This window comes from Aythya ferina (genome assembly GCF_964211825.1).
Source record: "Aythya ferina genome assembly, chromosome: 5".
Lineage (NCBI taxonomy): Eukaryota > Metazoa > Chordata > Aves > Anseriformes > Anatidae > Aythya > Aythya ferina.
In genome coordinates this window covers 31,266,288-31,292,758 of record NC_140301.1, presented here as the reverse complement: position 1 = coordinate 31,292,758, position 26,471 = coordinate 31,266,288, and the positions used below count along the sequence as shown (strand labels likewise).

The following is a 26,471-nucleotide window of genomic DNA, read 5'->3' as shown; positions in this document are numbered from 1 at the left end:
TGAAAAGGTCCTTCTCACATGGGAAGTAGGTATCACTAAGTGAATATTAGAGCTCGCAAGCTGCTCTCTGATGTTACTTGGAGGATCCAGCTCCCAGCTGGCAGGTGTTGAAATGGCCTCAGTAGCATCAAATAAAATTACTGGTTTTGCTATTGGGACTGTGTCTTCAGATAATCATCTCAATTTTTTTTTTCTTCTGTAGCAGAGTAGAAACAACAAGTCAAGTACAACAGTTTCTTAAGGAGTGTCAGGACTAGTTTATTGGCTAGGGGGACCTCATGAGTACGTTCCCAAACCAGTGTTTTTTTTTTTCTCTCTAGCAAAGGAAAAGAAGAGCTGCATGCACCAGGAGTCAGGCTGCACACAGCTCCTGGCCTCAGCACAAGCTGTGCAGCAGACTGACACCACCACACTAACCCCCTCCCTATCACTTTCCCTCTCTCTCACTCCTTGCCCGTAGATATTTTTAGATTTCACGGGTTAAAGCTCGCCTCTTCTCAGTGTTTCTACACACAGGGCCAGCAAACATGCTGTAGATAGTACAACTCCAGCACAGGAGTAAGCCTACAAATTACCTTGTGCCACATCAAGGAACAAATTCCAGCTTCTTACAACAAAATACTGCTGCCCTTCGAGAAGATGCACGATGTGCTCAATCACAAGGAATTTCATCGCTTACAACTTTGACTAGGAGATTTTCAACAGGAAGAAAAAAGGGGGAAGAGCAACTTCCTCTTTTCACAAATTTCCTTCTAGTTTTCAAGATCTTGCTTTCTTTCAACACTTGCTCGAAGGCTGATTCCCATGCCGTCCGCCATAAATGCAGCAGTGGCTCAGCAGACAGCTGCTGGGTCAGTTCCCAATGCTACTGTTAGCACTACAGCTGAAGGTACAGGTGGGGGCACAGGGGGGATTTATTCTGCCATTATAAGTCGCAACCAGCCCATTATCAAAGTAAAGGAAAAGACCTATGAAGAGCTTCACAGGAAGTGCCTGGAGAAAAACATTCTCTATGAGGATCCTGATTTCCCACCTAATGAGAGTTCCCTCTTCTACAGCCAGAAAATCCCCATCAAGTTTGAATGGAAAAGACCACGTGTAAGTAACACATTTACTGATTATTTTTTGTTTTCTGTAAATTGTTCGCCCTGAACATGCGTTCTTCTTGCAGAAGGGGTTGGGGGGAGAATAAGCTGGAAGTGTATTTGCTTAGAGCTCTCCTGGAAGATAACTAGCTAAGCTCTAGAAGCTTAGCAAGTATATGTAACTCTATATTTATGGCCAAAATACAATAAAAACAAAAAATTGAAAGAAGTATGTAGAAGGATGGGACTTAATTTTATTCTTACATGACCTGCTAGGAATTTTCTCATCTGAAAAAAAAATTGTCCTTGTTGTTCTGCAATGTACTCCTGCATTTACTGAGGCTTAGTGTTTCAACAGTACCTCATTACAACTTGTCTTTGGATTCTGTTTTCCTGATCTGTGAAAATAAAAGAACAGATGATACTCCAAAACATGCTTTTATTCAGTTGTTAGTTCTCCACATTGCTTAATAGACTTGGGAAGGTTGGTTAGCTTTTTATGTGCTTGCCAAGAGTATGGGTGTTGCAATCACTATGAGGACAGACTCCTGCTTAGAAACCCTCCTTCCTTTTAGTGTCTTGTGGCCCTTCCTCAGCCAGCTGCCTTCTTTACCACACATGGAAGAATAATTCTTCAATTTATAACTGATTCCCTGTCCTATTGCAGGGCTAGTTTTCCTCTTTCTCTGTCATTCCTGCTGGACATCTGCTGTCCTCTAGCAGGCCAATCCTGGAATGTCCCCTTGTCCCCTGCCTGACAAGAATGTGGTTCTGAGGAGCTTCCCTGGCTCCCTCAGAAGCCACACCTCTCCAACACTGAAATCTGTACTTCAGGGACAAAGTTAGCACAGATAGATAATACCAACTACAGGAACATAAATAAATAGCAAAAGACCAGGCGCTCTAGTGGGTGGCTGTTACGCAACGAGAGGCAGGCTGTATGCTGCCCTCACAGCAGCATGAGGGACATCTGGATGCCCTGTGCATCTGTGCTATCACATGGCAGGGTGCAGCTCCATGCCTTCATCATCATCACCACCTCAGCTGCATCAGCTCCCGGAAATGGATGTGAATGAGCTAAATGCAGCCATGATCAGTCATCTTAAAAGGGTGGGATTACCCGTATTTCTACAGGGAGGAATGTGGTTTGGTATGGTAGTATAGTGGATGGGTACTACCAACCTAGGGCAAACAGTCTACAAGTGTGAATATGAAAATATCAAAACTCAATGCACCATCACCTTTGACTAATATAAATGAGCATGTGCAAATCAAGCCTGTTTTTTAGAAAGGTTCAGACTTCAGGATCTCTATCCCAAAGGTATTTCTTTAGGCCAGTTACTAACAATGATTTTTTTCTCATCCATACTTACTATTCACATAGCTACAACACATCTGAGACTGTATAAAACTCAAAATACAATCTAAATACCAAAACCAAAGCCATCTTTGTTTTTGCAACACAAGAGTCAGGAAAATGATGTATCCTTGATACCAGTCACAGGTTGGGGCAGATGCAGGGGCTCCAGAGAGTAGGGGTCATGGCCTGCTGAGTGCTGGCATGCTAGGGGTCACAGAACCAGTTGGTCCTGACCCTGATGTGGGTGGCTGCCCTGCCTGGGGCTCACAAGGCCTTGGTGGTTGAGATGCCCATGCCTTCTGTTACAAATGTGTTTGTTTTAAAGCCACCCTGTAATTCAGGCCATTGCTGTATCCAGCAGGTCCCCAAAGAGGGAAGAGCTGCATGTGATGCTTGCTTCTTTTACAATGAACCCATACCATGACTGAAAAATGAAATTTCTCTTGAAACCTGATGCAAGCGACTTATATATGCAGATCTCAGATTGACACAAAACTTTGTTTTATTGGACTTCAAAACTGAAGACTTTATCACTGTCAGCAGGGCATGTCTGATAATATTCCACACAGGAATAGACATGATAGGTGTATTAAAGAACATTAAAAAACATTTCTTCTTATCAAACTGTAATAGCTTTTTTTTTTTTTTTTTTTTTTTTTTTTTTTTTTTTTTGGCAAAGGAAGTGGCTAGTTTATAAACTGTAGTCTCATAAAATAGTAATTTGAAATTGTTTTGAAGTTCACATTGAATTTGAGAACATATTCTAAAAGAAAACAAAATACCGGACCGCTCAGAAAGTGCCGAGAGAATATCTTAATACTTGCTTCACTCTAAATCCTTTCCCTATAGTGTATTGCATATATCACTTAACTCCCAGAAATAGCAAATAAACAAGTGGTCCATGTGAGATAAGATCTTGTTTGAAACGGAGCTGGGAAAAAAGTGATCTGTTCCTGACTGCCTCTGGCTTTCTGTGTCAGCTTAGCCATGCCATGCAACCAATTTATATCCAACTTCTCTCCCACCAAAAAAGATTAACGTAGGAGAATGTTAATATCCATGAAAGAGTGATGCTGATAGTAAATGAGCATTATTTTCCATGATACGAATCCACATGGAATTGTTGAATGAAAGTTTCTCCAGAAATTCCAACTATTTTTCAAGGAATCAGTCAGTCTAAAGGGCGCGTATCTGCCGTTCACAAACACTGTAACCAAGCACTGGTAGCAGCGATGTTCCTCAGCTGAACAGCACAGCTGAATTGAGGTCTCAGCATCACGTACTAACACAAGGAATGCCTGCTGCTTTTTCCAGGATTTGGGCAGGATCCCACATCAGGGACAAGATCCCCCTGGAGCTACCCCGCTGCTATCCTGCATCTAGCCCTGCGGGCTCTTCCCTTCACAGCTGGGGCTCCCCAGAGATCAGCTCCTCTGCCACTGCCTCTGAAAGCAATTGGGCATGGAGGTCACAAGGAGTATCACCGTCAAAGGGACGGCTGCCACGTGGGGCAGCTATGAAGCCTGCTACGGGGGTGGCAAAGAGGCCTCTGTAATTCTATACTGTGATGGCCATGCCATGACCTGAACATGAAGAGAGGACCTCGCAAGCACAGCTTGCCAAGCAACAGCTGTGGCAGCCTTGTCCTGCTGCGCTGCAGGCCTCGTGCACAGAGGGAATCGGCCCTCCAGCTGAGAGCAGCCAGAGGAGGCTTCAATGCCTCACCTGACCATGCTGCTGAGGTATACAGTATGGTTTATCAGCCTGTGGCAGTGACAAGGGCATCTGAAACAGTCTGTTTAATGTTACATTGAACTAGGTCACAGGGAAGCATAGGTTTCTTGTCATAAAATGAGATCGCTAACAGCTCCTAGGTTGATGTCCTGCTTTCCCCTGGAAATTTCACGTTAGCTCTGGGAGATGAGGACACTGCTACCACAAAACAAGGACAGTGTTTAGTACCACCAAGGCAGGACTTTCAGATTAGGGGAATCCAAGTCTGGAACTCTACAACCATCTTGGTGTCTGACAAGAGTGGGTTCTGCCTTGAAGCCTGCAGTGCAGCCATGTCATGGCAAACAAGGTCTGGACTGTAAGGGGCCAAGAGAAAAGCAGCAGCCTACAAATTCTCTTTGGCCAAGAAGTTGCTTCCTCTGCTTTATGGAATGGGTTTAGGGAATGTACTTAGAAAACCATAGTCTATGGTTTATTATAGACTATTTATATTTATTTTATTTATTAATAAACTGATCAGAGGAGACTCTAGATGAATTATGGTATCAGTGAGGTGCATCCTATTGGAATTCTCTGTGCTAACTTGACCTCAGAGATGAGGAGCAACCTGTTGCTCAGCCAGGAGGACTGGAAGATCAGATGAATTAGCTGCATCTTAAACACCAGGTTGTCTTGCTCTGCTGACTGTTTCTCATCAGCCTTGGAAGATGTTGAAACCTTTCCGTGCAATCTTGTCTGTCCTCGGCACAACTAGCACAGCTGGAGATGAAGCAGAGTAATACAATATTGAAAGAATATCCAGAGTGTACTAAAAGCATCTAGCCACCATGAAAAAAATGCAAGAAAAGCAGTTTGGTCATGCCCAAAATCAGTCCATATGGCAAATGTATGATTCTCTCCTTTGTATTCCTTCACAGATCATCCTCCAAAGCAAATAAGCTCAAGATGTAATAAATTGCACTGCATAGCAATCAATCATCAATGCACATTTAATCTTTGGAAACAATTAAGCATCATCTAACTACTTTCATCTAAAATACAGAATGCTGAATTCCAGAGCTGGTTACATCAGTAGTAGCAGGGTCAGGACATAAACGCAGATTGGTGGAGGGAAAAAAAATCCCAAAGCCTGATATCTCACAGCTAGTTTTCAAGACAGCACCATGAAGCACCATGACAATGTGAGGAAGCTAGTGGGTGGAGAACAGCATGAAGTTATCTCAAACAGCTGCCTTGACAGATCTGGACCTCAGAACAGCTGACTGAGGCTTGAAATAACAGGACAATCCCTCCATTCCCTTCTGCAGGGAGAGTAAGACAATTGCTGCAGGGAGCCGGAAGAGATGGTCTCTATCTGGCTCCATGACTAATCCAAATAGTTACATCAAAGCAACGCTGCTGAACACTGCAATGGAGCAAAAAGTGGGTCGAAGCCAAGTGAAACTATTAGACTTGAAACATGAGTCTGGGAAAATCCAGGGCTACCCTGATGACATGGGGAAATGTTTCAGTCCACAGAGGGTAGCATCAGCCACCTGTACAGCCAATTTTTCCACTTACACAAAAAATTATCAGTTGTATTCTCATTCTCCTTCCCATTCTAGCCCTGTAATCTTCCGGCAAAACAGGTTCTTGGACTATGTCTTCTTCCCCATTTGCAGCTGCTCAGGAAACTAGTCCTCAAATTGCAATATCTTCCTTTTTGTACCCTCACAAGTGATGGTCCAAAAGTTAGGTGTCTTCCTTTTCCTCCCAAAACCAAGTATTTGAGTGTGAGGGACAGGATAAAGCAGAGACATTAGAGATTGTTTATTTCCCCCTGTAGGACAGATTATACCTACTTCTTTAGTTGGCTTTCCAAACCCTGTGGGGGTTTTCATCCCACTTGAGAACCAACAATGTAATGGATATGGAAAAGGTTCTGTGCAAACACTGCAATAGTCCCACCTCCATTTGCTGGTACTTCCTACATAGTCCTTCCCTCTGCTGCCTGAAACTTGGAATATTGAGATTCTAAAATATTTCATTAGTGAAGCTCTACAGATGAAACTCTGAAAGAGATTTTCATATCCACAAACTGTCTTACAGAAAAACCATTATCCTAAAACAGCCTTGATTTCTGTGGAAAAGAGGTATCCCAAAACATGCTTTTCCTTCTCAATCTGTTTGTATTTTACAGGAAATCTGTGAGAATCCACGATTTATTATTGGCGGAGCTAACAGAACAGATATCTGCCAAGGAGAATTAGGTATGAAATTGTTACTTCTTCCCTGCACTTTTCAGTCTGCATCAGAGTTTAGCTCTCAATTTACTTTTGCTTCCAAGGTGACATTTTAAATTTTCTCAGTATAATACCACACATCTACTAATTCTTTCTCTATAGCAAAATGGTGATATCTGCCTACTACCAGTCTAGGAAAGAACTTTGAGCAAACATCTCTCCTTTTCATCAGCTAATTTCATGACTGTGTTACAAAGCACCATCTGGCAAAACTTGGTCTTTTTCTCAAGCATAGAGAATGAACAAAATAAGTCAAGATAAGAATAAGAGATAAGGAGTTACTTGACTTGGATTAAAATATCATCAGCTACAACTATTGTATTGTTTCAGGTATTTAGTCTTGTTATTTTCAAACAGGAGCTTCTGGAGGTCTTCAGCTAAGTGTGCCTTGTAGTCAAGGACAACCCCTATACTGAAGAACCTAAGCTCAGAAGCTCAAAAATACTTTGGTATATTAAACCACTACTCAGGTACAAGTGACACCTCTGCAACTGCCATCCATATGGTACTTACCTGCGCTGCTTTGGGAAGTCATTCCCCTCTCAGCTTTTCGGGTTTTATAACATCTCAGGTTTTAAAACCTCTCAGGTTTTATAACATCTCCCCTGACTGTCTTCCTAATATGTATTAATCTTTCCATTCTGTTTAACAGGTGTATGTAGCCAATGGTGCCAACGAGCACTTCCGCAGCATAAATAAGAAGTGCTCAAGTACTGCAGAACACATTGAGAACAGCCCTTTACTGAAAGGCCATGGCATGCTGTACTAAGAACTAATGTATCGCTTCGCAGTACATTAGCTTTTCCCTCTGATTCTAGCTGTTCTGTCCCTTAATTTTATCTGCTGCTTCCACTTTTTTACAGGTGACTGCTGGTTCCTGGCTGCCATTGCTTGTCTGACACTGAATAAAAAACTGCTCTGCAGAGTTATACCTCATGACCAGTCCTTTATTCAAAACTATGCTGGCATCTTTCACTTTCAGGTGAGTCCCTTCATCTAGCAGTAAGCAAATCTAATTATATTCAGAGCTCAGCTCTTAGCACCCTGTTCCCTTTCCTTTCTCCACTCTGAGAAAGCGTGAGCAAGAACAGAGAAGGAATAAGGATTAAATTCCCTCACCCTAAACTCTTCCAACAGGGCAGTCACAGAAGGGCAATTAGGGAGCATTAACCCACCAATGAAGCATGTGCAGATCAGCATGGCCTGCGTGTAAGGGAAAGCGACAGGTGCTCAGTCCTGCCTTGCTGCTCTGATTCAGTGCTACAGCCAGTACAAAGACACTGGTTGGCAAGAGCATCTATTTTTAGACCCACAAGCAGCTGCTCTCTGTCAAAAACAAGTTCTTGAAGAACTGGTTTTTATTTTTTTTTCCAGAAAAGAATGGCTGCTCTATGTATTCCCCATGGTTCTCTTAAGAGACTCCCTTAAGATGGATGCATTGCCCTAGGTATTTCAGTACAGCTGCCTCCCTCCCCATGTCATTGCTTTTTGGTCCTGTACTGCAGGACCTGGCAGCACAGCTTCACCCCAGCCACAGGCCTTTCCCCATGCTTGTCCAAAATCCAGGTGGCTGCAGGAGCACCAGCTAAATCTGAAGGACTTGAGATTCAGTATAAACCAGAGCAGCTTTTCAGCCAGGCTTCCCCCTCTCTGCAAAGAATGAACCCAGAGGTTTTTCTGTTTGCCTTCATTCAGTTTTGGCGCTATGGAGACTGGGTGGATGTCATCATTGATGACTGCCTACCCACATACAACAACCAGCTGGTCTTCACCAAGTCCTCCCAGCGCAACGAGTTCTGGAGCGCTCTCCTGGAAAAGGCCTACGCAAAGTAAGAGCAACGTGATGTACCATGCCATACTCCCTGTGGTTGGGGAGGTGGCTAAAATCCTGTACAGAACTTGTCATGTACACATAGATGGGCTCTGCACATACCACTGACTTTTTGCATAGAGTGTGGTGGATCAGAATTAGGGATAGGGTAAAGCATATTTTCAGGGTACTCATTCAGAAGGCTACATTTTATTTTCAACATCTTTTATTTTTATTTGCAGGTGGCAATTTTTAAATCTGTAAATTTAAGGGTTACCAAACAGATCCATGTAGTATGTGTATACATATTTATCCATACACACAGTAGATAAATATATTACGTATAAGAGAAAAAATATATAGTATATACATGTACGCATTTTAATCTACATAAAATTGATTCCTGCTGTTCTTTTCTCATTCCAAGACTCCATGGGTCCTACGAAGCTTTGAAAGGAGGAAACACCACAGAGGCCATGGAGGACTTCACTGGAGGAGTGACAGAGTTCTATGAGATAAAGGATGCTCCTAAAGATATCTATAAAATCATGAAACATGCCATTGCCAGAGGATCCCTCATGGCGAGCTCTATTGATGTGAGTCCATATAAACTTGGCAGATAACCCTTAAGCTATGTCAAAAATCTCCATTTGTAATCAAATATATACCAATTTTTGGAACAGCTTGGTTTAGTCCACATAAGCAAACATCCATTTGTAGGAGATAGGGCAGCCCGCACTAAACACCTATCATTAGAGAATAGCAAGCACCAAAAGGGAAGTGAACAGAAGCAGAAGAGGGAGGTCAGAAAAAGGGGTCCAATCAACAAAACCAGCACCCCCCTCTCAGTGCCTTCATCTCAAGTAAAAAGGGGTTAGTAGGGGGGTGCTGCAACTTGGTTGAGATGCAAATCTTCATGTCAAAGATGATATAAGTGTCCAAATGCTAATCCCTTGATTCCCAACATAGCCAATATAGATCATCTATATTCATTGCGGTTAATTTAGAAACGAAAGTAAAAAAACTATTAGTTTCAATAACTAGTGTGACATAGCAATAAAAGCAGGAGAACAACAGGTGATATCAACCACTGTAGATAAGTATGGACCATCTAGAAGAGATAGAAGAAAAGCTATCAAGGCTTTTTTAAACAAAACAAACAACAAAAAAGACAGTCCTCTTTCTTGCATTATTTCTCTTTGCTCTCCCTGCCTCCTCTTTCCACACCAAACTTTTCTCCTATTCTCTGTTTCAGGATAACCTAGGCTTTTCCTACGGATCAGCACCTAGAAGCGACATTGGCGAACTGATATCTCGAATGGTGAAGAATCTAGAAAACGCACAGATGTCTCACCCCACTGTGGACTACCAGGGGACAGATGAAAGGCCAGCCTGGGTTTGTACTTTTCTAGAAGCAGTTAATTTCACAGCACTTCTATTTACAAACAGAGCAGTTAGAGACACATATCACTTAAAATTTTAAACCCTTATTTTATTTCACTGAATTATCCCAAAGGTAAAGATCTGTTCTTTTCAATGCTATTTGACATACATGTTTAAGGACTTCAGTCCTTTCAAGTGCATCCATCACTGATACACCTGTCTAGAGGACTTTGCTGATACTGAGGCAAAGGGCTGCTGACTTTTGGTACAAGCTTCTAATTTCCAGAGCTTACTTGTACAGTAGAAATGAAAGCAGTCACATAAAATACGTCCAGGTTCCACATTTGTTACTACATTTAGTAACAGGAAACTATTAACACATTTTAGCAAGTCCGTCAATTGCAGAGGATGTAAAGAGTGAGAGAATTAAAATATTAGGATGGAACAAGTTCCCAGAGCATGTGGGGGTGTGCTCAAAAGAAATTAAAAGCATGCTCTGTATAGCTCTCACTCCAGGCACAAAAGCTCTTGTTGAACTTACTTTGTAACAAAGCACTATGGACCACTGCCCACAAATGGAGGGGTCTGCTCTTGGGGTGGACTTGGATTGAGCGAACACTCAGATATAGGTGGAGAGCTCTTACTAGATTACTGCCTTTAAGATCCTAATTTTAAAAGCACAACATGGAAAAGAAGAAACATGTCTAGATTTGTGTGTGCTATGAAAAAAAATGGTACTCTGAAGTTGCTTTGTATCTACAAAAATAAAGAGAGGGTTGTTACACTAAATGAAAATCCGATATCTTAACTTGAAACTTGAAAGCTTCCAAATCTGTAAATGGACACATTGCTGCCCCTTTCTCTCTATGAGACAATTGTCATATGTTGCAGGAAGAACAGCCGAAAACACGACAGACACCAGTATGGTCAGATCATGCTCTCTTTATTACCTGAATAGCCTGACTTTTACATGTATAGTGAACTTAACAGGGGCGGATAGTGTCTCACACAAGATTATTGTTCAAAAGCACTCAGACTGCATGAAAACAACCCCACCTACAAGAAAACAACCCCCTTGTGATTAGGAGTCACGTAGACCTTGTCCTTGAAGCCAGCTGCTGGCAACAATATTTTTCTAAATTCCTCAGCTGGGCGATGAAATTCAGCTGCAACAAGCCATAGGATCTTTGCTGTTTCAAAAATCCCTCAACAGTCTTACCTTGACTTTTTAGGGAGCTGCATTTCAGTGACAGAAATTACTTCTCTCACTTTATAGAGAAAAAAATACACCTAAAAAAGCATATTACATTTCTAAAATCTTTGATTGTGCAAACTCTTCTGCATTTACAGCAGTAGCCATTTTTTCTGCTTTAGTCATCCATATTTAGTCTTCTTGAAAGACTGAAATGATGTAATTCTTTGGGAAAGCCCCATTTGGTTGTCTTCTTTTGCACGCATGGCTGTCCAAATCACCCGCATTCTGAGGGGAATTTCCCCCTCGGTGACTGCCAAAGGTTGGAAGGTTACAAAACTCTTTCTATAGTTGCTGTGTTTTGCTGCTGGTTGTTACACTCCCAAGCCATCACTAGAAAATATCGTGGCTCTTGATGGAAAGAGGCAGATAATGCATACTTCAGAAGCACTCCAGAGAAGCAGATCAGGATACCAGCAACAGAAAATTATACTATTAAATAGGAAAAAGTAAAAGGGGTTCTGTTAGGTAATGAAGATGACAACATGAAGAGAAATTAAGAAAAATGGAAATAGATAGGAGGTAACAGATGGAAAGTGTATAGAATCTAGAGCAAGATAAAAGAAACAAGAGTAGAAAGGAAATAATGGAAAATAACTGTGACAGCCAGGAAGTATTTGGATGAGATTCCTCCCTGTGCAACCTGAGAATGTAACTGCGTGACCTTACTAATTCTCCGTTTCCAGCCCTGACTTTCTCATGTCCTCAGATGTATCAAAAAACAGATGGAAGAGTTACTGGCAGGGCCTCACTGTCATTTCTCTGTGAGGGAATTAAGGAAGGGAAATTTCACACATGGTCCACGTGCACTTAGTGTAGCCTTTCTTTCCCACTCTTTTCGGTGATTTCTCCTGCAGGGATACTGAACTATGTAAATCTGCCACCCTGCTCTCAATTCTTTATCTCCTAGATAAATAGTATTTTCAGACTTACAAATAAAAATGCATCAGACACTGTAACAGTTTATTACCAAGAGAGAAAATTTATTTATACCTGCTGAAGAAAGCTACATCCTTCCTATGTGACAGATAAAAAAAAATATAGTCACAGGATTATGGAATAAAATGTATATCTCTACTGGTGATTTTTTTTTTAATAGTCTAATTTAGTACAAAGTCTGTGAAACAGTTTTTCTTTTTTAAAAAATGTTGTTGTGATAAGATTGCAGCACTGTGTAAAGATGAAAGTATTCTAATAAGTGCTGAGATGCTCCCCGTTTTATCTGCAATAACTTTACTGAGCTGTAGAAGAACATACTACCTCAGGCTGAACAGTCCTACTAATAGAAAAATTAATCATGCTATATACTAGCATGTTCTGAGTGAAAAAAAAAAAAAAAAAAAAAAGCAAACTACAAAAAGGGGAACAAGTAAAACATGAAATGTCTTTTACAATGAGTACTATTAACTTTTTGCTCTTATAATTCATTTTTAACTCCTTTTTAATCAATAATATTAATTCTGTGTACACTAAGCTTTGTCACCTTGATAAATGGGAAAAAGGGAATAAGACAAAAAAGACTTTGTCACCTGAACAGTGTCATTCTCCCTCCTGCCTCAGAGCAGCTGTCTGTGCTTCATGTGTCTTTCACAAATTTTTATCCTGTGTTTAACAGACCATAGTGCCAATGCAGTATGAAACCCGGATGTCTTGCGGACTGGTCAAAGGTCATGCCTACTCTGTCACAGCTGTGGAAGAGGTATGTATGGTCCCTTTTCTCCTACTGTGGGGACCTGTGTTCTAGAATGGCCTAGAGTCATGCACACTAGCAAAGTTGTGGATTGGGGAGAAAAAAAGGAGAGGAGGGGGAGATGAATTATGAAAGAAAGAAATCTAATAATTAAATAAAAGAGCAGCTTTGTGGAGAAACAAACCCAAGTTTTGACTTTCGAGGTAAACAATTGTTTCTCCATGGTCTGCATGGGCAAAGGTGGCCAGTGCTGGCCACCTCCTGGTCTAACAGTCTTCCTGCACTCGCTCAAGTCAGGTTGGGCTGGGTGATGGCCTTAAAAATCACCACCACTTGGGGAGATGGTATCAGGGATTTGTCAGACAGAGCATTTCATTTTTGAGCCCGTTTCTCACAAAATAATTGAGCTGATTTTTGTTGCCTTCTCTTTCAATTAGACAACATTTAAAGGGGAAAAAATACGCCTGGTAAGGTTGAGAAACCCCTGGGGACAGGTGGAATGGAATGGACCTTGGAGTGATAAGTGAGTAAGAAGCATCCAGCAGCTTCACTTGATTTGAAAAAATATGAAAAATAGTGCAGCTTCATTTACCCTTAGACAGCTTATGCATGGTCCTAGCATTTAACAATGAGGTATTTAAATGGTCTTTTTTGGCATTTTAAAGAACATCACGTTTCAGTGCTTAGATAAAGCTATAGAAAGCAAAGCATATCTACGTGTAGAAAAGATGTTGAGGGAAGGGGGTTTTACCAATGGAAAGCTGGTCTAATGATACATATAGTCTGTTTTTACTGTCTAGCAAGGTCAGCAATGTTCATATGCAAATCAAGAATTTAAAGAATTTACAGTAAAAGAATCTTCCAAGTTATGGAAAAACTGAGTGAAGCAAGATGTCAGCACATGAGCATGTTTGGATGAAGCTTTTCATCATGTTTTGCAAAAAGAAATTTGAGCAGCTACTGGCAGGGACAGTCTGCAAGCACTTTTGTCTTTATGCTAAATAAAATAACAGATTTCTGAGAGCTGCTAGTAGGAAGTCTGAAGTGAAGGTGGAAAGGAGCAGAGCAATTCCTTCTCTGTTTGAGCACATGGAGAGGGCAGCATTGAGGACAAATAGTTGCAGATTACACAAAGGAAGTTTTTTTGTCAATTAAATTCAAGTGTTGTCATTCTACAACAGATGCTTACAGTAAAGAGCAGAAAATTTAAAAAAAAAATTGTGTAATGCAAAAGTGTAATGTAGCTTGTTTACTCCTTTGAAGATCAGAAGAGTGGAACTTCATTAACGAAGCAGAGAAAGTCCGTCTGCAGCACAAGATCGCGGAAGATGGGGAGTTCTGGTGAGAATATCAGTCAAAAAAAAAAGTGTTCCTCTAGATGTGCAACTACAGCAAAAATGATTCATACTACACTACTTAAGTGTGTTAAAACTATCACACTAATCTGTTTCCCTTCATATTTCCAAATAACCCCTGCTCTGCAATCTCCATCTCCCACCAGGGTTTATTGAGTCCTACCAGCACAGTCCCTCCAGTTATCCCACACTTCACAAGCTCCTATCCTTCCTGTGCACCATCCTCTCATTTTGGTGTCCCCCATTTTGGAGCTGTACCTGTGTTAATTGACCAACAGGTCAAACACATTAGGAAATCATAGAGCTCCCATGTCAAACTTGCCCTAATGGGAGCAGTAATGTGGGTCACTCTCTACCACCTCTTCAGGAGCAATATATCTTTCAGTTAACCACCCACCACGTATATTCATTCAGATTCATCTTCCCCTCATTTCCTCCAGGATATCTTTTGAAGATTTCATGAGGCATTTCACAAAACTTGAGATCTGTAACCTCACACCTGATACTCTGGAAGCTGATAAACTCCAGACCTGGACTGTGTCAGTCAACGAAGGGCGCTGGGTGAGAGGCTGCTCAGCTGGAGGCTGCCGCAATTATCCAGGTAAGCAATGAGTCTTAAGGGATATCACCACTGACAGGGACTATATTACATCCCACAGGCTACATCACACTAGAACCTGATCAGTGCTCAGCCGTAGAAAATCTTTGATTCCTCAGTGGATGAGCCATGCGATTTTCCATCTGGAAATCTTCTGTCACCATGTCTGTGACAGTACCTCATAAACCTAAAAAGGCAGGCCTGGCAAAGATAAACCATTGTTCAAATACTTTGCAGTGCCTCAGGTGAGAGATACCAATTCCATTCTATCAGCTACATTTCACTTGGGAAATCCACTGATAAACTTTGCCAGCTTTCAGTCCTTTGGATGTTTGTCAGCTGCTAATTCTTCATTTTAAATCTTCCTTATAACTATGTAAAACTGAAAACACATGAAAATAAATAAAAATATATTAAAATATATAAATAAAAACTCCATTCTATCCTTTCCCTCAGGAACTGCAGACAGGGAATACTAGAATCATTTGATCATAAGTATTGTTAGAAAACTGAAGCTTTACATGTTTGCTTCGGGTTGTTGGTGGCATTTCACAGATACATTTTGGACCAATCCCCAGTATCGTTTGAAGCTCCTGGAGGAAGATGATGATCCTGAGGATGAAGAGGTTATCTGCAGCTTCCTTGTTGCACTGATGCAGAAAAACAGGAGGAAAGAACGCAAGCTGGGAGCCAACCTGTACACCATTGGCTTTGCCATCTATGAGGTACCAGCTCTAGACTTTGTTCTTAGCATCAGATCCCCAAATTTTGGCAGTATGCATTTACCAAGAGTCACTGAATTGTTCATCCTGACTATAAGAACTGTAATTTTTACTTTGCAAGGAAATGAACGGAAAAGAATAAGGAAATTCAAGGCTTCATAATCATTTAGCCCACAGTAACCTCAGGGTTTACCCTGTAAGTAGCACATTTTTTAAGGCTTTTACAGTGACTTAAAGCCAGATTTTAACATACTTTTTCCCCCATATATACTTCAATCTCCCCTTTATCCATGCTGAAACTAAACAGACCATTGGTAGAATGTAAAAAGAGAAACATATCCAAGACAAAGGTAGTGATCAATACCCTTCTCCCTAGTGATTTCAGGAAGTCAGTTTGCTCAGTCATGTTTAGCTCAAATCTTAAGGGATCTCATATAGATCCTAAGAAATCTGGAAAGGAAAATAAATTGCTTAGAATATTTCTATAACTTGGACCATTTTCATTACTGGTTGCATTCCCAGAAATCTATGTGAAAGCCCTTCTATATGATCTATAAACAAGTGCACTCATCTAATACCTCTGTTTCTTCTCTTTGTTTCTCCCTTAGGTGCCCAAAGAGGTATGAGCTGAATGGGAACTGACTGACTTGGTGTGTTCTCATAGCTAGTGTTACTGTTGTACCTGTCTGCAAGTCAGTAGGAAAACGTCTGGTCAAGTTTCCTTTTCAAGGATGTTACAGAAGTAAAACCACTAACCTTTCAGCTTTGAGTGTTTAGTAATATTTTGTGAGCCATTTTGAGTTCCTTCTCACTCACACCCTGCTTACACCTTCACCTCTTACCCAGCCCTTCTTTTCTATTCTATTCTACGTGAGGCCTAGCCACAGCTTTCACAGCTGGTCAGTGAACCTAAACTGCAGGAAGCAGCATCAGCTAGCACTTGGACATTACACCCCACGCGGAAGACCCTTAAACCATTTCTGTTTCCTCCTGCAAATAGTGTCAGCTGCCCTAGAGTTTGCTCTACAGTCTCAGAACCAGTTTGGAAAACAAATGGTATTTTCAGCCATTGAAGAAAATGCATTAGAAGTGCACAGATGGAGTTGTCCTGATCCTGCTAGTAGCTGAATCACTGGCATCACAAGTTCTGCAAATAAGCTCACGTGAAGGCTGTGTTACCTGAAAAATGTAAAGTTGACAATATAAATGGTGTGTTTACAAACTTATTTTAAAGGTAGTTATTTCTGCAGAAGACAACTAGTATGTGTTTTTAACCCACAGTTCTTGACTTCATATTTGAATGAATACCTTTCATGATGTATCTTTAGAAAAAAAAACAAAAAAAAAACACAACAACAACAACAAAAAAACTTCTGCTGCTGAATTTGTGTTTTCTGTCCTGACCACATTATACCTGCATGAGAAGCCACCTGGTAAATGGGTAAGATGACATGCTAATTCCTTTGTTCTGCAGATGCATGGCACTAAGCACCACTTGCAAAAGGATTTTTTCCTCTACAATGCCTCCAAAGCTAGAAGTAAGACTTACATAAACATGCGAGAAATCTCTGAGCGCTTCCGGCTGCCTCCCAGCGAGTATGTTGTCATACCATCAACATATGAACCCCACCAGGAAGGAGAATTCATTCTGAGGGTTTTCTCAGAGAAAAGAAGTCTTTCAGAGTAAGTTGCAGATCTATTTATCTGTCTCTAAAGGTAGAGGTGAGCTTACTACTCTGTTATTTTCCCAGTTTGCAACACCCTGCTCTTAATTTTTTAACCCCATTAGAAACACCAAGCTGTGAACTTACTTCCACAAGCTTACCTCATTGTTTATCAAGAACCTGTTTAGAATTGTCTGTGGATAAGCTCACTACTTGCAGGTTATCCTTTGTAAACATGCCCTCCACCACTTTTATAAAGAAAACAAAGTTTGTTATTTACTGCTCTGCTTCCTGAACAGAACACAGGAATAGGTATTTGCTTTTACATCCTGCTCTTCAACTACTTTTCCAGAGCTCAAACTGCAGCCAGTGTCACTTCACTTAGGCCATGAAGCCTCTGTTTTACTCCCAGCCATTGATGTTCAGTGTTGTGAAGGCTCTAAGAGGAATAAATCAGGCAGCAGTGCTCCTGGTGGCAGTACTTGGGATGCGCAGCTCAAACTGGGGAAGCTCCATCCAGTCTGCTGCTGTAACGTCTGGAAGCCAACCTACACCAGTAGTTTGGAAAGTTCAAGTGGCTGCTTACTAACCAGATAAACAAGCAAACAGTGTTTTGAACAGCCACTTGCCTGATTTATTTACTTTCTGCTTTCTTCTAGGGAGGTTGAAAACATGATTGAGGCAGACCGTCCATCAGTAAGTACTGTCCTGTGCCTCTTTTGTGTGACTAGAGGGAGAGAGGGAAGGAGTGTCACATTTAAGAAAACATATAGCAGGAAACCATTTACAACCACACACCAGTTCCTTTAACATAAGTTTTCACATTTTCTCATCAAGATACTCCTATTAACACTTGACATTATATATGCTGCTTTCTGATTCAGACAGACCAAAATATTTTTGCCAGATTTGAAATCTGCCCCTGGCATGAAGGTGTAGCATACTAAACCTTGCCTTTGCCTCCATCATTTGAGAGTATTCAGGTACCGGGGGAGGCCTAGCTCTGTGCTCTGGGATTTTTTGTTTGTTTGGTTGTGAAATTGGCATCTCATCTAATAAAGAAAATAATATTTTGAAGTACGAGCTTTCTGGAAAGGGATCCTAATGATACTCTGATTCGAACTATAATCCATGAGAAACTAACTCTTTGGCCTGGGGTTTTACACATCTGTATAGGAATAGCTGTCCAAATCTGGTGGAATTTAATGGCTACTTCACATTGATTTGTGGGCACAGAAGTCCAATTTCTACTGACTGGTTGGGAAAAAGAAACGGAATAGTCAGAGATAAAGATACAGTAGAGATTTCATTCAAGTATACAAAGCCCCAGACAAGATGGGCCACTGTTTTGATATGTTTTCCTCTATTTCTGTCCTTCAGTACGTAATTTCATTATGGGTGTATTTTCCCTTCCTTTTGAAACCTGTATGAATGTATGAACTAGATAGAAAAGAGCAACTTCTTTTCTCTTTTCCTTTCTCATATTTGTTTTCCCATTTCTACAGTTATACTTTTTTTCTAACTCTGAATAATGTGGCTAAAATTCTGTTTTTTAAAAAAAAATATTGTGTTTTTGTTCAAACAGAAGAAGAAAAAAGGCAAGGTGGGTACTTGCACAATTTGCTGAATGACAACAAGGCAAAAAGCATGTGCAATGCATGCAGCAGAATTCCTCGACATCATTAGTGAATTCTCTGCATCTAGAAACAGATCTAGTTAGTCAACTAATTATCTTGTTAGTACTGAGTAAGAGGAAATTTTCAGGGAGCAAAGATTTTTGTCTTCCTACACTAAAATCTGATGAAATATAGCTATAGCATCAGGTGCCTCTCTCACTCAAGGAGGTGGCAAAGCCATAACAAAACTTGTTCAGTTTTATAAGCTTGAACCTCTGAGTTGCTCAAATGATCCTCCTGCCTGCCCCTCCATAGGCACCCTGACACCTCTTTCTGGTGAAATGCACCCCTTCTTCAGATACATGCCCTCACATTCACTTTCCAACACCCAGTGCATCTACTCGTCTTTCCTAAGTTTCTGTTCACCGGAGTTCAGGATTCTCCTTGCAAGTCTATGCAGTATATTTAGCAACCAAAAGCCATACTCTGAGGTTCCAAGGAATATTATCAGCCAGAAGAAGAGTACAAAAAAAACCCAGAAGGGAAACGTTTTGAAGGTGAATGTGGTTGACTCTAATTTAGATTCTTCTTTCATATATACCCCAAAATTGTCCAAAAATCAACATAAATCAGATCACCATATAAAATCATATTTCCTACAAGGACCTTGAAAGTCTAACCAGACATGTTATTCTCAAGAGAGGTTGATTGCAATTAATACTCTAGGATAACACATTCACATCTGGTAGCAGCTTTCTTTGCTTTAAATACAGTGAAACAGAACAATTGCATGTGGTTCCTTATGGTTGAATGCCTCAAGAATTAAAAGAGAAATAACATTCGCTTCACATAATTAACAAGCTCCTACACAAATACACATTCTTCATGCAGGATGTGGATTCTGTTCTTCTTTCAGTGCTACTGTCCTTCATAGAGAAGGGAAAATTCAGACGAATTGACAATCAGGGAGACATTAACTATACTTTTTATTTAAAAAACAAACAAACAAACAAAAAAAAAACCAACGTAACATTTAAAGTATTAGTGCTTTTCTGAACAGGAAAGCAAAGAAGCAAAAAATTGCACAAAGGTTTCTGTAGATTTCTTTTTGGCATGAGAAGAACAGTAACTTCAGAAATTCCTCTTTCTTTTTTTTTTCTTTCCCAGATATGGCTGCATGTACTTTACCACAAAATGGGTGTCCCCAACTACTTTCCCTACTACTGTTTCTTGTGTAATTTCCACTTCTCTTTTGCTGTCTTCCCTCTTCTAGCCTATCATCTTTGTTTCTGACAGAGCAAACAGCAATAAGGAGCTGACAACAGATGAAGATGCTGGCAAAGATGGTGACAAAACCCACAGAGATGAGAAAAAGGTTTCTGCAGTAACTGGCAAGGCTGGGGAGCTTGGTCTGGCTAACATGAAGGAGTGGCTGTGGAAAGCATGGGAACTGAGCAAAGAAGTGTCTTTAGATACCCAACAGCATTTCCTCAAATCTCAGTGTAACTTACATCTGTTTTAGGTGGATCTAATGAGCATGAGCAGAGACTATCCCTTCAGTTATTTGGTGCCTACACTAACATTATAGTAATATAATATTGAAAACAGCTCCTGGTTGTTCTCTCATACAGGCATCCTGGCTGAAAAAGACCTCTTCCCTGCAAGCAGCATAGTTCAATCCACTGCTGCTCAGCCCCCCAAACCGGTACCCACTTAATATAGGACACACATGCAAATAGCACTCGAGGGGCTTCAAGAGCTCCTAGCAATGATCACAACTTCTTCCCATTACAAGTTACATAGCCCTATACCAGTCCTTATTAGCCAGAGAACAATAGGCTGAGTAACCCGAGGTGACCCCTGGTCACTCTTTCCTCTCATGACCACAGAGGAGAAAACTGGGACAGTGAAGTCAGAATTTCTGCTTCCAGAAAATGGGTGAGAGGCCTGAGATGCAACATCATATCCTGCACCCAAGCTTGTGGTTTTTGGAGGCATTGCTTGCACATCTGTTTGCAAAGTGGGAACCAATCTTAACTTGCCTTTGTGTTCAGACACAGGAAAATAAGGACTAAGCCAAGAACTTAATTTTGCTATGCACAAGGTAATATTGCAGGGAAAAGCATATAGATAGTTCCTTTTCCAGTACACTTGAGAGCGTACATCTCAGATTTCAGGCCTAGATTTTGCATGTGTCTGAGAAAAAGGAAAACAATGAGTGTGAAATTATTGCATGTGATCTGTCTCTAGAAAGGGTCCTCCATGTTATAAAGTGCTCTCAAGCCCCCGAGTCCCTCTGGACAATTCATAGGCTACATGGCAGCCATGGAACCTTTTCCTCTTCTGCTCCAAATTTCTGCTTTACAATGTTTCAAAACGAAAATTAGAAAATAAACATCCATCAATGAAAGTAAACATTTAGGCTTATTTCAAGAGAAATGAGAGCAATGAGATGAAGCTAACAATGCAGCCGTCTTGCCAAGGAGTACATTTAACAAAAGAAAGGGGAAAGGACCAGGAGGGAGACCTGTTCCTCTGAGCAGTTCCAGCATCACTTAGAGGCTTGTTCGCGTGAGGGGGAGTGAGACATCCCACTCCTAGATCCCTTCATTTTCCTGCTGGGCTAAGGTGGTATATTTTCTTTGCTTTTATCTTGTCAGCGTCATTCAGCAAAAGCTCGTGAAGAGAATGAAGAGGAAAAACAATTCAGGAATATTTTTCAACAGATTGCAGGAGATGTGAGTATGCTACCAATTCCTACCTCTGCCTTCAGAGCAGCCTAGCCACAACAGAAACTAAAACAACTTCACAGATTCAAGACATTTTAAAATGTATCTACATTTCTTTTGAGATCTAAAGCTAAGCAAAAGCAAATCAAAATTGAATTAAGCATACAGCTATCTTCATATGTACATCTAACTTATTATTCTAATTGTGTACAAGGGAGCCTTATTTAATTTCAGGCTTTTATTTCTATCACTACTGCATGAGGCTCTTCAGGATTTTTCCAGCAATTTTGCATAGCATGTGAAGTTATAAATACAATGCTGTCCAGTATACACTCAACTAAGGAAGTTGAAACAGATCAAAAAGCTACATAAATCAAGAGCACATTTTGCTGCTTGGCTCACAGTGGCTTGAAGTTACTGGTTGTTCTTCTAGTTGTAGTTTAATAAACGCTGCACAGTAACTTCAGACCTGCTTTGTACTGAAAATGTAGCTGCAGCCTCAAAGATTTGGACTGCTGCTTATACAAACCTGGAATGCTCTCTATTTTGAAGCATACACCACACCTAAAAGTGACCAGAGACTTCATACTTTTAGCATATCCATCCATAAAGTGATTTTTGTAATAAGGAATGTTGCAATTAATGGTATTCTTCCCCCATTTCCTACCAGGACATGGAGATCAATGCTGAAGAACTCAGGAATGTTCTAAATAATGTCGTAAAAAAACGTGAGTTTTTAACGTGTTTTTCAGTAACCCTAGATAAAGAAATCTGTGATATTATGTACCCCTCCACCTCTGAGTTGCACTCTCAAAATTATTTATGGTTTCAAATTCACAAGTTTCCTAGTTTCACTTAAATGTAATCTGCATATGAGACTTAGCAACATCTTAATACAGATGCTATCTATGACTGATCAAGTACTGATAATGCAGTAATGAACAAAAGTTTATTGGAAGCACCACACAGAATAATATAGCATTTCTAGCAGTCTGCAGATGGCTTTAAAAAAAGATTTCTAGTGGAGAGGTAGACCTTCTTCCCTGATTTTCAAACTTCATCTGTCATTCACTAACTGTAATGTTACTCAGGGCCTTTTCAGATTCCTTTCTCACTCATTTCTTGCTGAATGAAGCAAGCAGATTTGGTTTCTACTTAGAGTCCCACCTAAGAGGAAGAAGGACTTGCTGACTTGCATGATTTGTTTTTATCTGGGATTATTTATTTCAGATAAGGACCTAAAGACAGAAGGATTTGAACTGGAATCCTGCCGCAGCATGATTGCTTTAATGGATGTATCCTTTGCCAGTGATAGAGGATTGCTTGATACCACACTAGTCCATCTGAGTTTTACTTTCCCCCACCACACGCAACAGATTGTTTTTGAATCAAATGCAACTTAGTAAACTGGAAAGCAGAGCAGTACATCATAGTCCAGGTTCAGATAACACAGCATTCCCAGCGTGACACATCTTAACTGCAGTCTTCTTAACACTAGAGTAACAAAACTATCCCAAAATACAGAACTACTGAATAAGTAATTCAGTATAACAACTTTCCTTTAACCCATCTCAACATAACTGCTGTTCTTGCCAACAGGCTTAGCGTATTTCTCTCTTACCTTTAAGTTTTTAAATGCATTACATATTGCACTGTATACTTTGTATGCAAAGCATATGGAAAGCGTCTCAGAGTAAGTACAATAAAGCACACTACAAGATGCCACATAGGGTTACCTTCAGCACATCACTCAGTTTTCCTATTTGACATAATGTAGGGTTTTGAGAGAACTTAAGCACATCCAAACCAAATCAGACCAAGTTATAAATATAACCTAGAGCCATATTAGTTGGAGGCTAAACACATTTTGGCAAATTCAACATTTTGCTTGATCTTCAATTTGTTCTAGCAAGGCAGAAAGGCTTCACTCTAGGATAAAGCTCAGATACCATAAAAGAATACTGAAAAAACTTTACCAGCATAGGCATTTGAAAGAGCCCCATAAAACGTCTTGCTCTTAGGTACTTTATAACAGCTCCAGGAACAAGCCTCTTTCCTGTTTTAGAGGTTTGCTTCTACTCAAGGAAATACTGCCTCACAATGCTGAAACAACATGCAATTCATGATAACTGAAGTGTTCACAAATACTTTGCTGCTCTGTCCAATCAGCTCTCAATGCTGAGGAAATTCTGAACTAGGTTTCACATTCATCCCCTCTCACCACGAGCTGCAGACTTTGTTAATTTTCCCTTTAAAATGCTGTTGTTTATTGTTGTTGTTACCTGAATGCTTGCATCACAGACAGATGGCTCAGGGAAGATAAACTTTGATGAATTTCGACATCTCTGGGACAAGATTAAAAGCTGGCAGGTATTGCTGGTATTCACAGCAATGTTCTTCAGAACTTCTGCAGGATAAAAGCTTGTGTAGGAAAACCAGATTCCTCCACACACACCACCACCACACCAATGAAAAAAAATGCTCAAAAAAATGAAAATTAGCTCTTAAGGAGGAAATTAATGTCTTTCTTCATCTTACTCTCAGCCTAAGAAAACTTCTGAGGCTCCAGCTTTCCTATAAAGATTTCAGCCCAAGAGTGTAGCAGAGAGACACAAGGTGGAGGAGGACGATAGGAAATAGAATCAGGCATTGCAAATAACTTAATTAGGGCAATCAAGAGAGAGGATTAACAGCATAAACTCAAGCAAGGAGGGTCTCTAGAGGAGAGTGTTTTGTTTCTCAGGACACAAATTTATATGTTGGCAATTAGAGGACTGCTTAGCAGCAGCAGCTGCAAAAACATGAGGCAAATGGCAAAACCTTCAAGTGCATGAGGGTAGCACCCACATCAGTGGGTATGTTCAACAAAAAAAACAAAAACAAAACAAACAAACAAAAACAACAAAACAACAACAACAACAAAAACAAGCTTTTTATTTTTGCTGTGTATTTATTTTTTTCTTTTTCCAGAAAATTTTCAAGCGTTATGACACAGATCATTCGGGAACCATTAACAGCTATGAGATGCGCAACGCAGTCAAGGATGCAGGTACTTCTCCCAGTGTACACTGCTCAACAGTCAAAGAAACCTTATTTCGGTTGTTGTATCACAGGCTGAAAACAGGAACACAGTGCAGCCTTTTAAAGAAAACCCTAGAGAAATTTTAAAAATCCTTTTTTTCCCCAGCAGAGGTTCTCAAAATATCCAAACTGCAAGTCTTGTACATTTCACCAGCTTCACGTTTCAGTGAAAAATACACGACTATCTCAGTCTCACAAATCATCAAATGTCAAGTACCAAATTAGCATTCACACTTGTGCTGTTTTACCCTTTTATTGAGTGCAGTGTTTGATTACACAGCACAATGTTTGTGCAACTGCCCTAGCAGCACACAAAAGGTGCAACAGGGAGCCCAGCTACATCCAGCTGTTGACAGATGCACCTGTGATGACTCAGTCTCCCACCTAAGCTACACACATGCTCTCACTTAAGCTGTGGATTCTTTATTTTTGTGTAAGTAATAATCAAAGAACAGTGGAAAATTTTCATCCCAATTGTACAGAAAACCGAGACAGAGCAGGTTGATGTCCAAGCTTGTCTTAGACGCATTTGGATGGACATTTCTTGATTTCAGTTCATGTTTCTTTGCAACTAAGCACCTGGACTCAGTCTCCTCTCATACATGTGCAGCACAAAAGTATTTTTGTAGAAGTTACAGCTAATGAAACTCATCCTGCAGAGAGATTTCCAACATTTTTTGCTTCTTGTCTCACAATGACATGCTTTTTTTCTCTGAGCAGCAGGCTTCCCCCAGCAAATAAATACCTTTATCAACAGCTTTTTCTCTAGAGGGGTGAGATGACTTCTTTATTCAGAAAAATCTGGAGTTTCATTATAAACATAAATGGGATGATCATTATAAACATAAATGGGATGATTTCAGTGACACTTCTTCACTGGTATCTTGATACATCAGCTACCAGTTCTTCAAGGAACAGAAATTGATGGCTGCATGTACTTTATAAAACATCAGTGATTCAGTTCTTTGCCAAGGACAAAACTACATCTGGATTTGAACTCTTGCTACAGTAGAAACATGGGTCATTTTTATTTTCCATGTTTCTATTCTCACCAGGAAGCTTATTAATGTAATGTATATATACATGTATAATATAAGTAATTTTATATTTATATAAAATATAACTAAAATAAATATATATATAAATACCTCCTGACTTCACTTTAGAACTAAGAACACATTTCACTATAAAATTTGTCTCAGCCTCGCAGCGTATAGACTACACATGATCTTGTATTTAGCTATCAACCAACAGTACTCAAATCATGAAATATCCTTTAAGTAGCCAGGCTGCAAATTGCAGCAGTCAGTGCCACAATTCAGTAATACCAAGATGAGGAGTTACAACCTTATCTATTTTTTGACCATTGTGCAATTGTATTTCCATAGCAACTTCCTCTTACATTTCCGTCCCCCAGTTTTTGTTGCTTCACTCTCACCAGGCTAACTTAAGTTGTAAACCCTTCAGTGTACACTTCTCCTCTTTCTGTTTACAGCATGAGATAATGTATATGCTACCGGAACTCTCAAATAGTAATGTCAAAATGTTACGTAAGGCAGCTCAACACAGGGCAGCCCCTTGTAGCTTTACTTATTTTATTTTGTGGCTGCAATAGTCTCCTCTAGCTTGAGCCCAGCCTGTCCCTGAGAAGCACTTATGGCCAAACCTTTATTTGGGACTGACTGGCACCACCGCTTCCCCTCAGCCGTGGCCCAGCTGTGCCCCATTTCTGCTCCTCTGCAGGATTTCGGCTGAACAACCAGCTCTACGACATCATTACAATGCGCTATGCCGACAAGAACATGAACATCGATTTTGACAGCTTCATCTGCTGCTTTGTGCGACTGGATGCTATGTTCAGTGAGTGGCTGACTCCATTTTACTGTGTTGTTCCCTCCTCCATCCTCAAAATGCAGTCATACTCAAAGCAAACTTTATTTAAACCACTATTACCTACAAATAGTTTTAATAATGTAAGATATGTGCTTGGGGAATCAAAACTATGACAGTCATCCTGCATGCAAAAGATAACAAGCCATTACATTTCTCCTTGTATAAGCTAAGGAAAAGCATAGCAGAAACACTTGCTGACCAAGTAAGTAAATATCTG

General features: G+C 40.3%; 1 protein-coding gene and 1 long non-coding RNA gene across 3 annotated transcripts in view; one reads left to right on the top strand and one right to left on the bottom strand.

Annotated features, from left to right (window-relative positions):
* Positions 1–500: 500 nt before the first annotated feature.
* The window catches only part of CAPN3 (calpain 3), a 31,307-nt gene continuing 5,336 nt past the window's right edge, over positions 501–26,471 (top strand). The window contains exons 1-21 of the mRNA XM_084520410.1: positions 501–1,098; positions 6,359–6,428; positions 7,325–7,443; positions 8,157–8,290; positions 8,699–8,867; positions 9,527–9,667; positions 12,522–12,605; positions 13,034–13,119; positions 13,860–13,937; positions 14,392–14,552; positions 15,105–15,274; positions 16,746–16,954; positions 17,595–17,631; positions 18,521–18,538; positions 19,825–19,926; positions 21,212–21,289; positions 21,951–22,008; positions 22,511–22,575; positions 23,582–23,650; positions 24,251–24,329; positions 26,105–26,221. Coding sequence (XP_084376536.1) covers positions 805–1,098; positions 6,359–6,428; positions 7,325–7,443; positions 8,157–8,290; positions 8,699–8,867; positions 9,527–9,667; positions 12,522–12,605; positions 13,034–13,119; positions 13,860–13,937; positions 14,392–14,552; positions 15,105–15,274; positions 16,746–16,954; positions 17,595–17,631; positions 18,521–18,538; positions 19,825–19,926; positions 21,212–21,289; positions 21,951–22,008; positions 22,511–22,575; positions 23,582–23,650; positions 24,251–24,329; positions 26,105–26,221 — 2,338 coding nt within the window. The 5' untranslated portion in view covers positions 501–804. The remainder of the gene's footprint in view (positions 1,099–6,358; positions 6,429–7,324; positions 7,444–8,156; positions 8,291–8,698; positions 8,868–9,526; positions 9,668–12,521; positions 12,606–13,033; positions 13,120–13,859; positions 13,938–14,391; positions 14,553–15,104; positions 15,275–16,745; positions 16,955–17,594; positions 17,632–18,520; positions 18,539–19,824; positions 19,927–21,211; positions 21,290–21,950; positions 22,009–22,510; positions 22,576–23,581; positions 23,651–24,250; positions 24,330–26,104; positions 26,222–26,471) is intronic.
* On the bottom strand, positions 15,903–24,241 carry LOC311437329. 2 transcript variants are annotated; one of them, XR_014693406.1, is made up of 3 exons: positions 23,257–24,241; positions 17,565–17,662; positions 15,903–16,450 (listed from the first exon to the last, which is right to left on the bottom strand). It is a non-coding gene; the product is annotated as an uncharacterized lncRNA (long non-coding RNA). The 2 variants fall into 2 exon arrangements; XR_014693407.1 differs by having other exon boundaries at positions 23,563–24,241.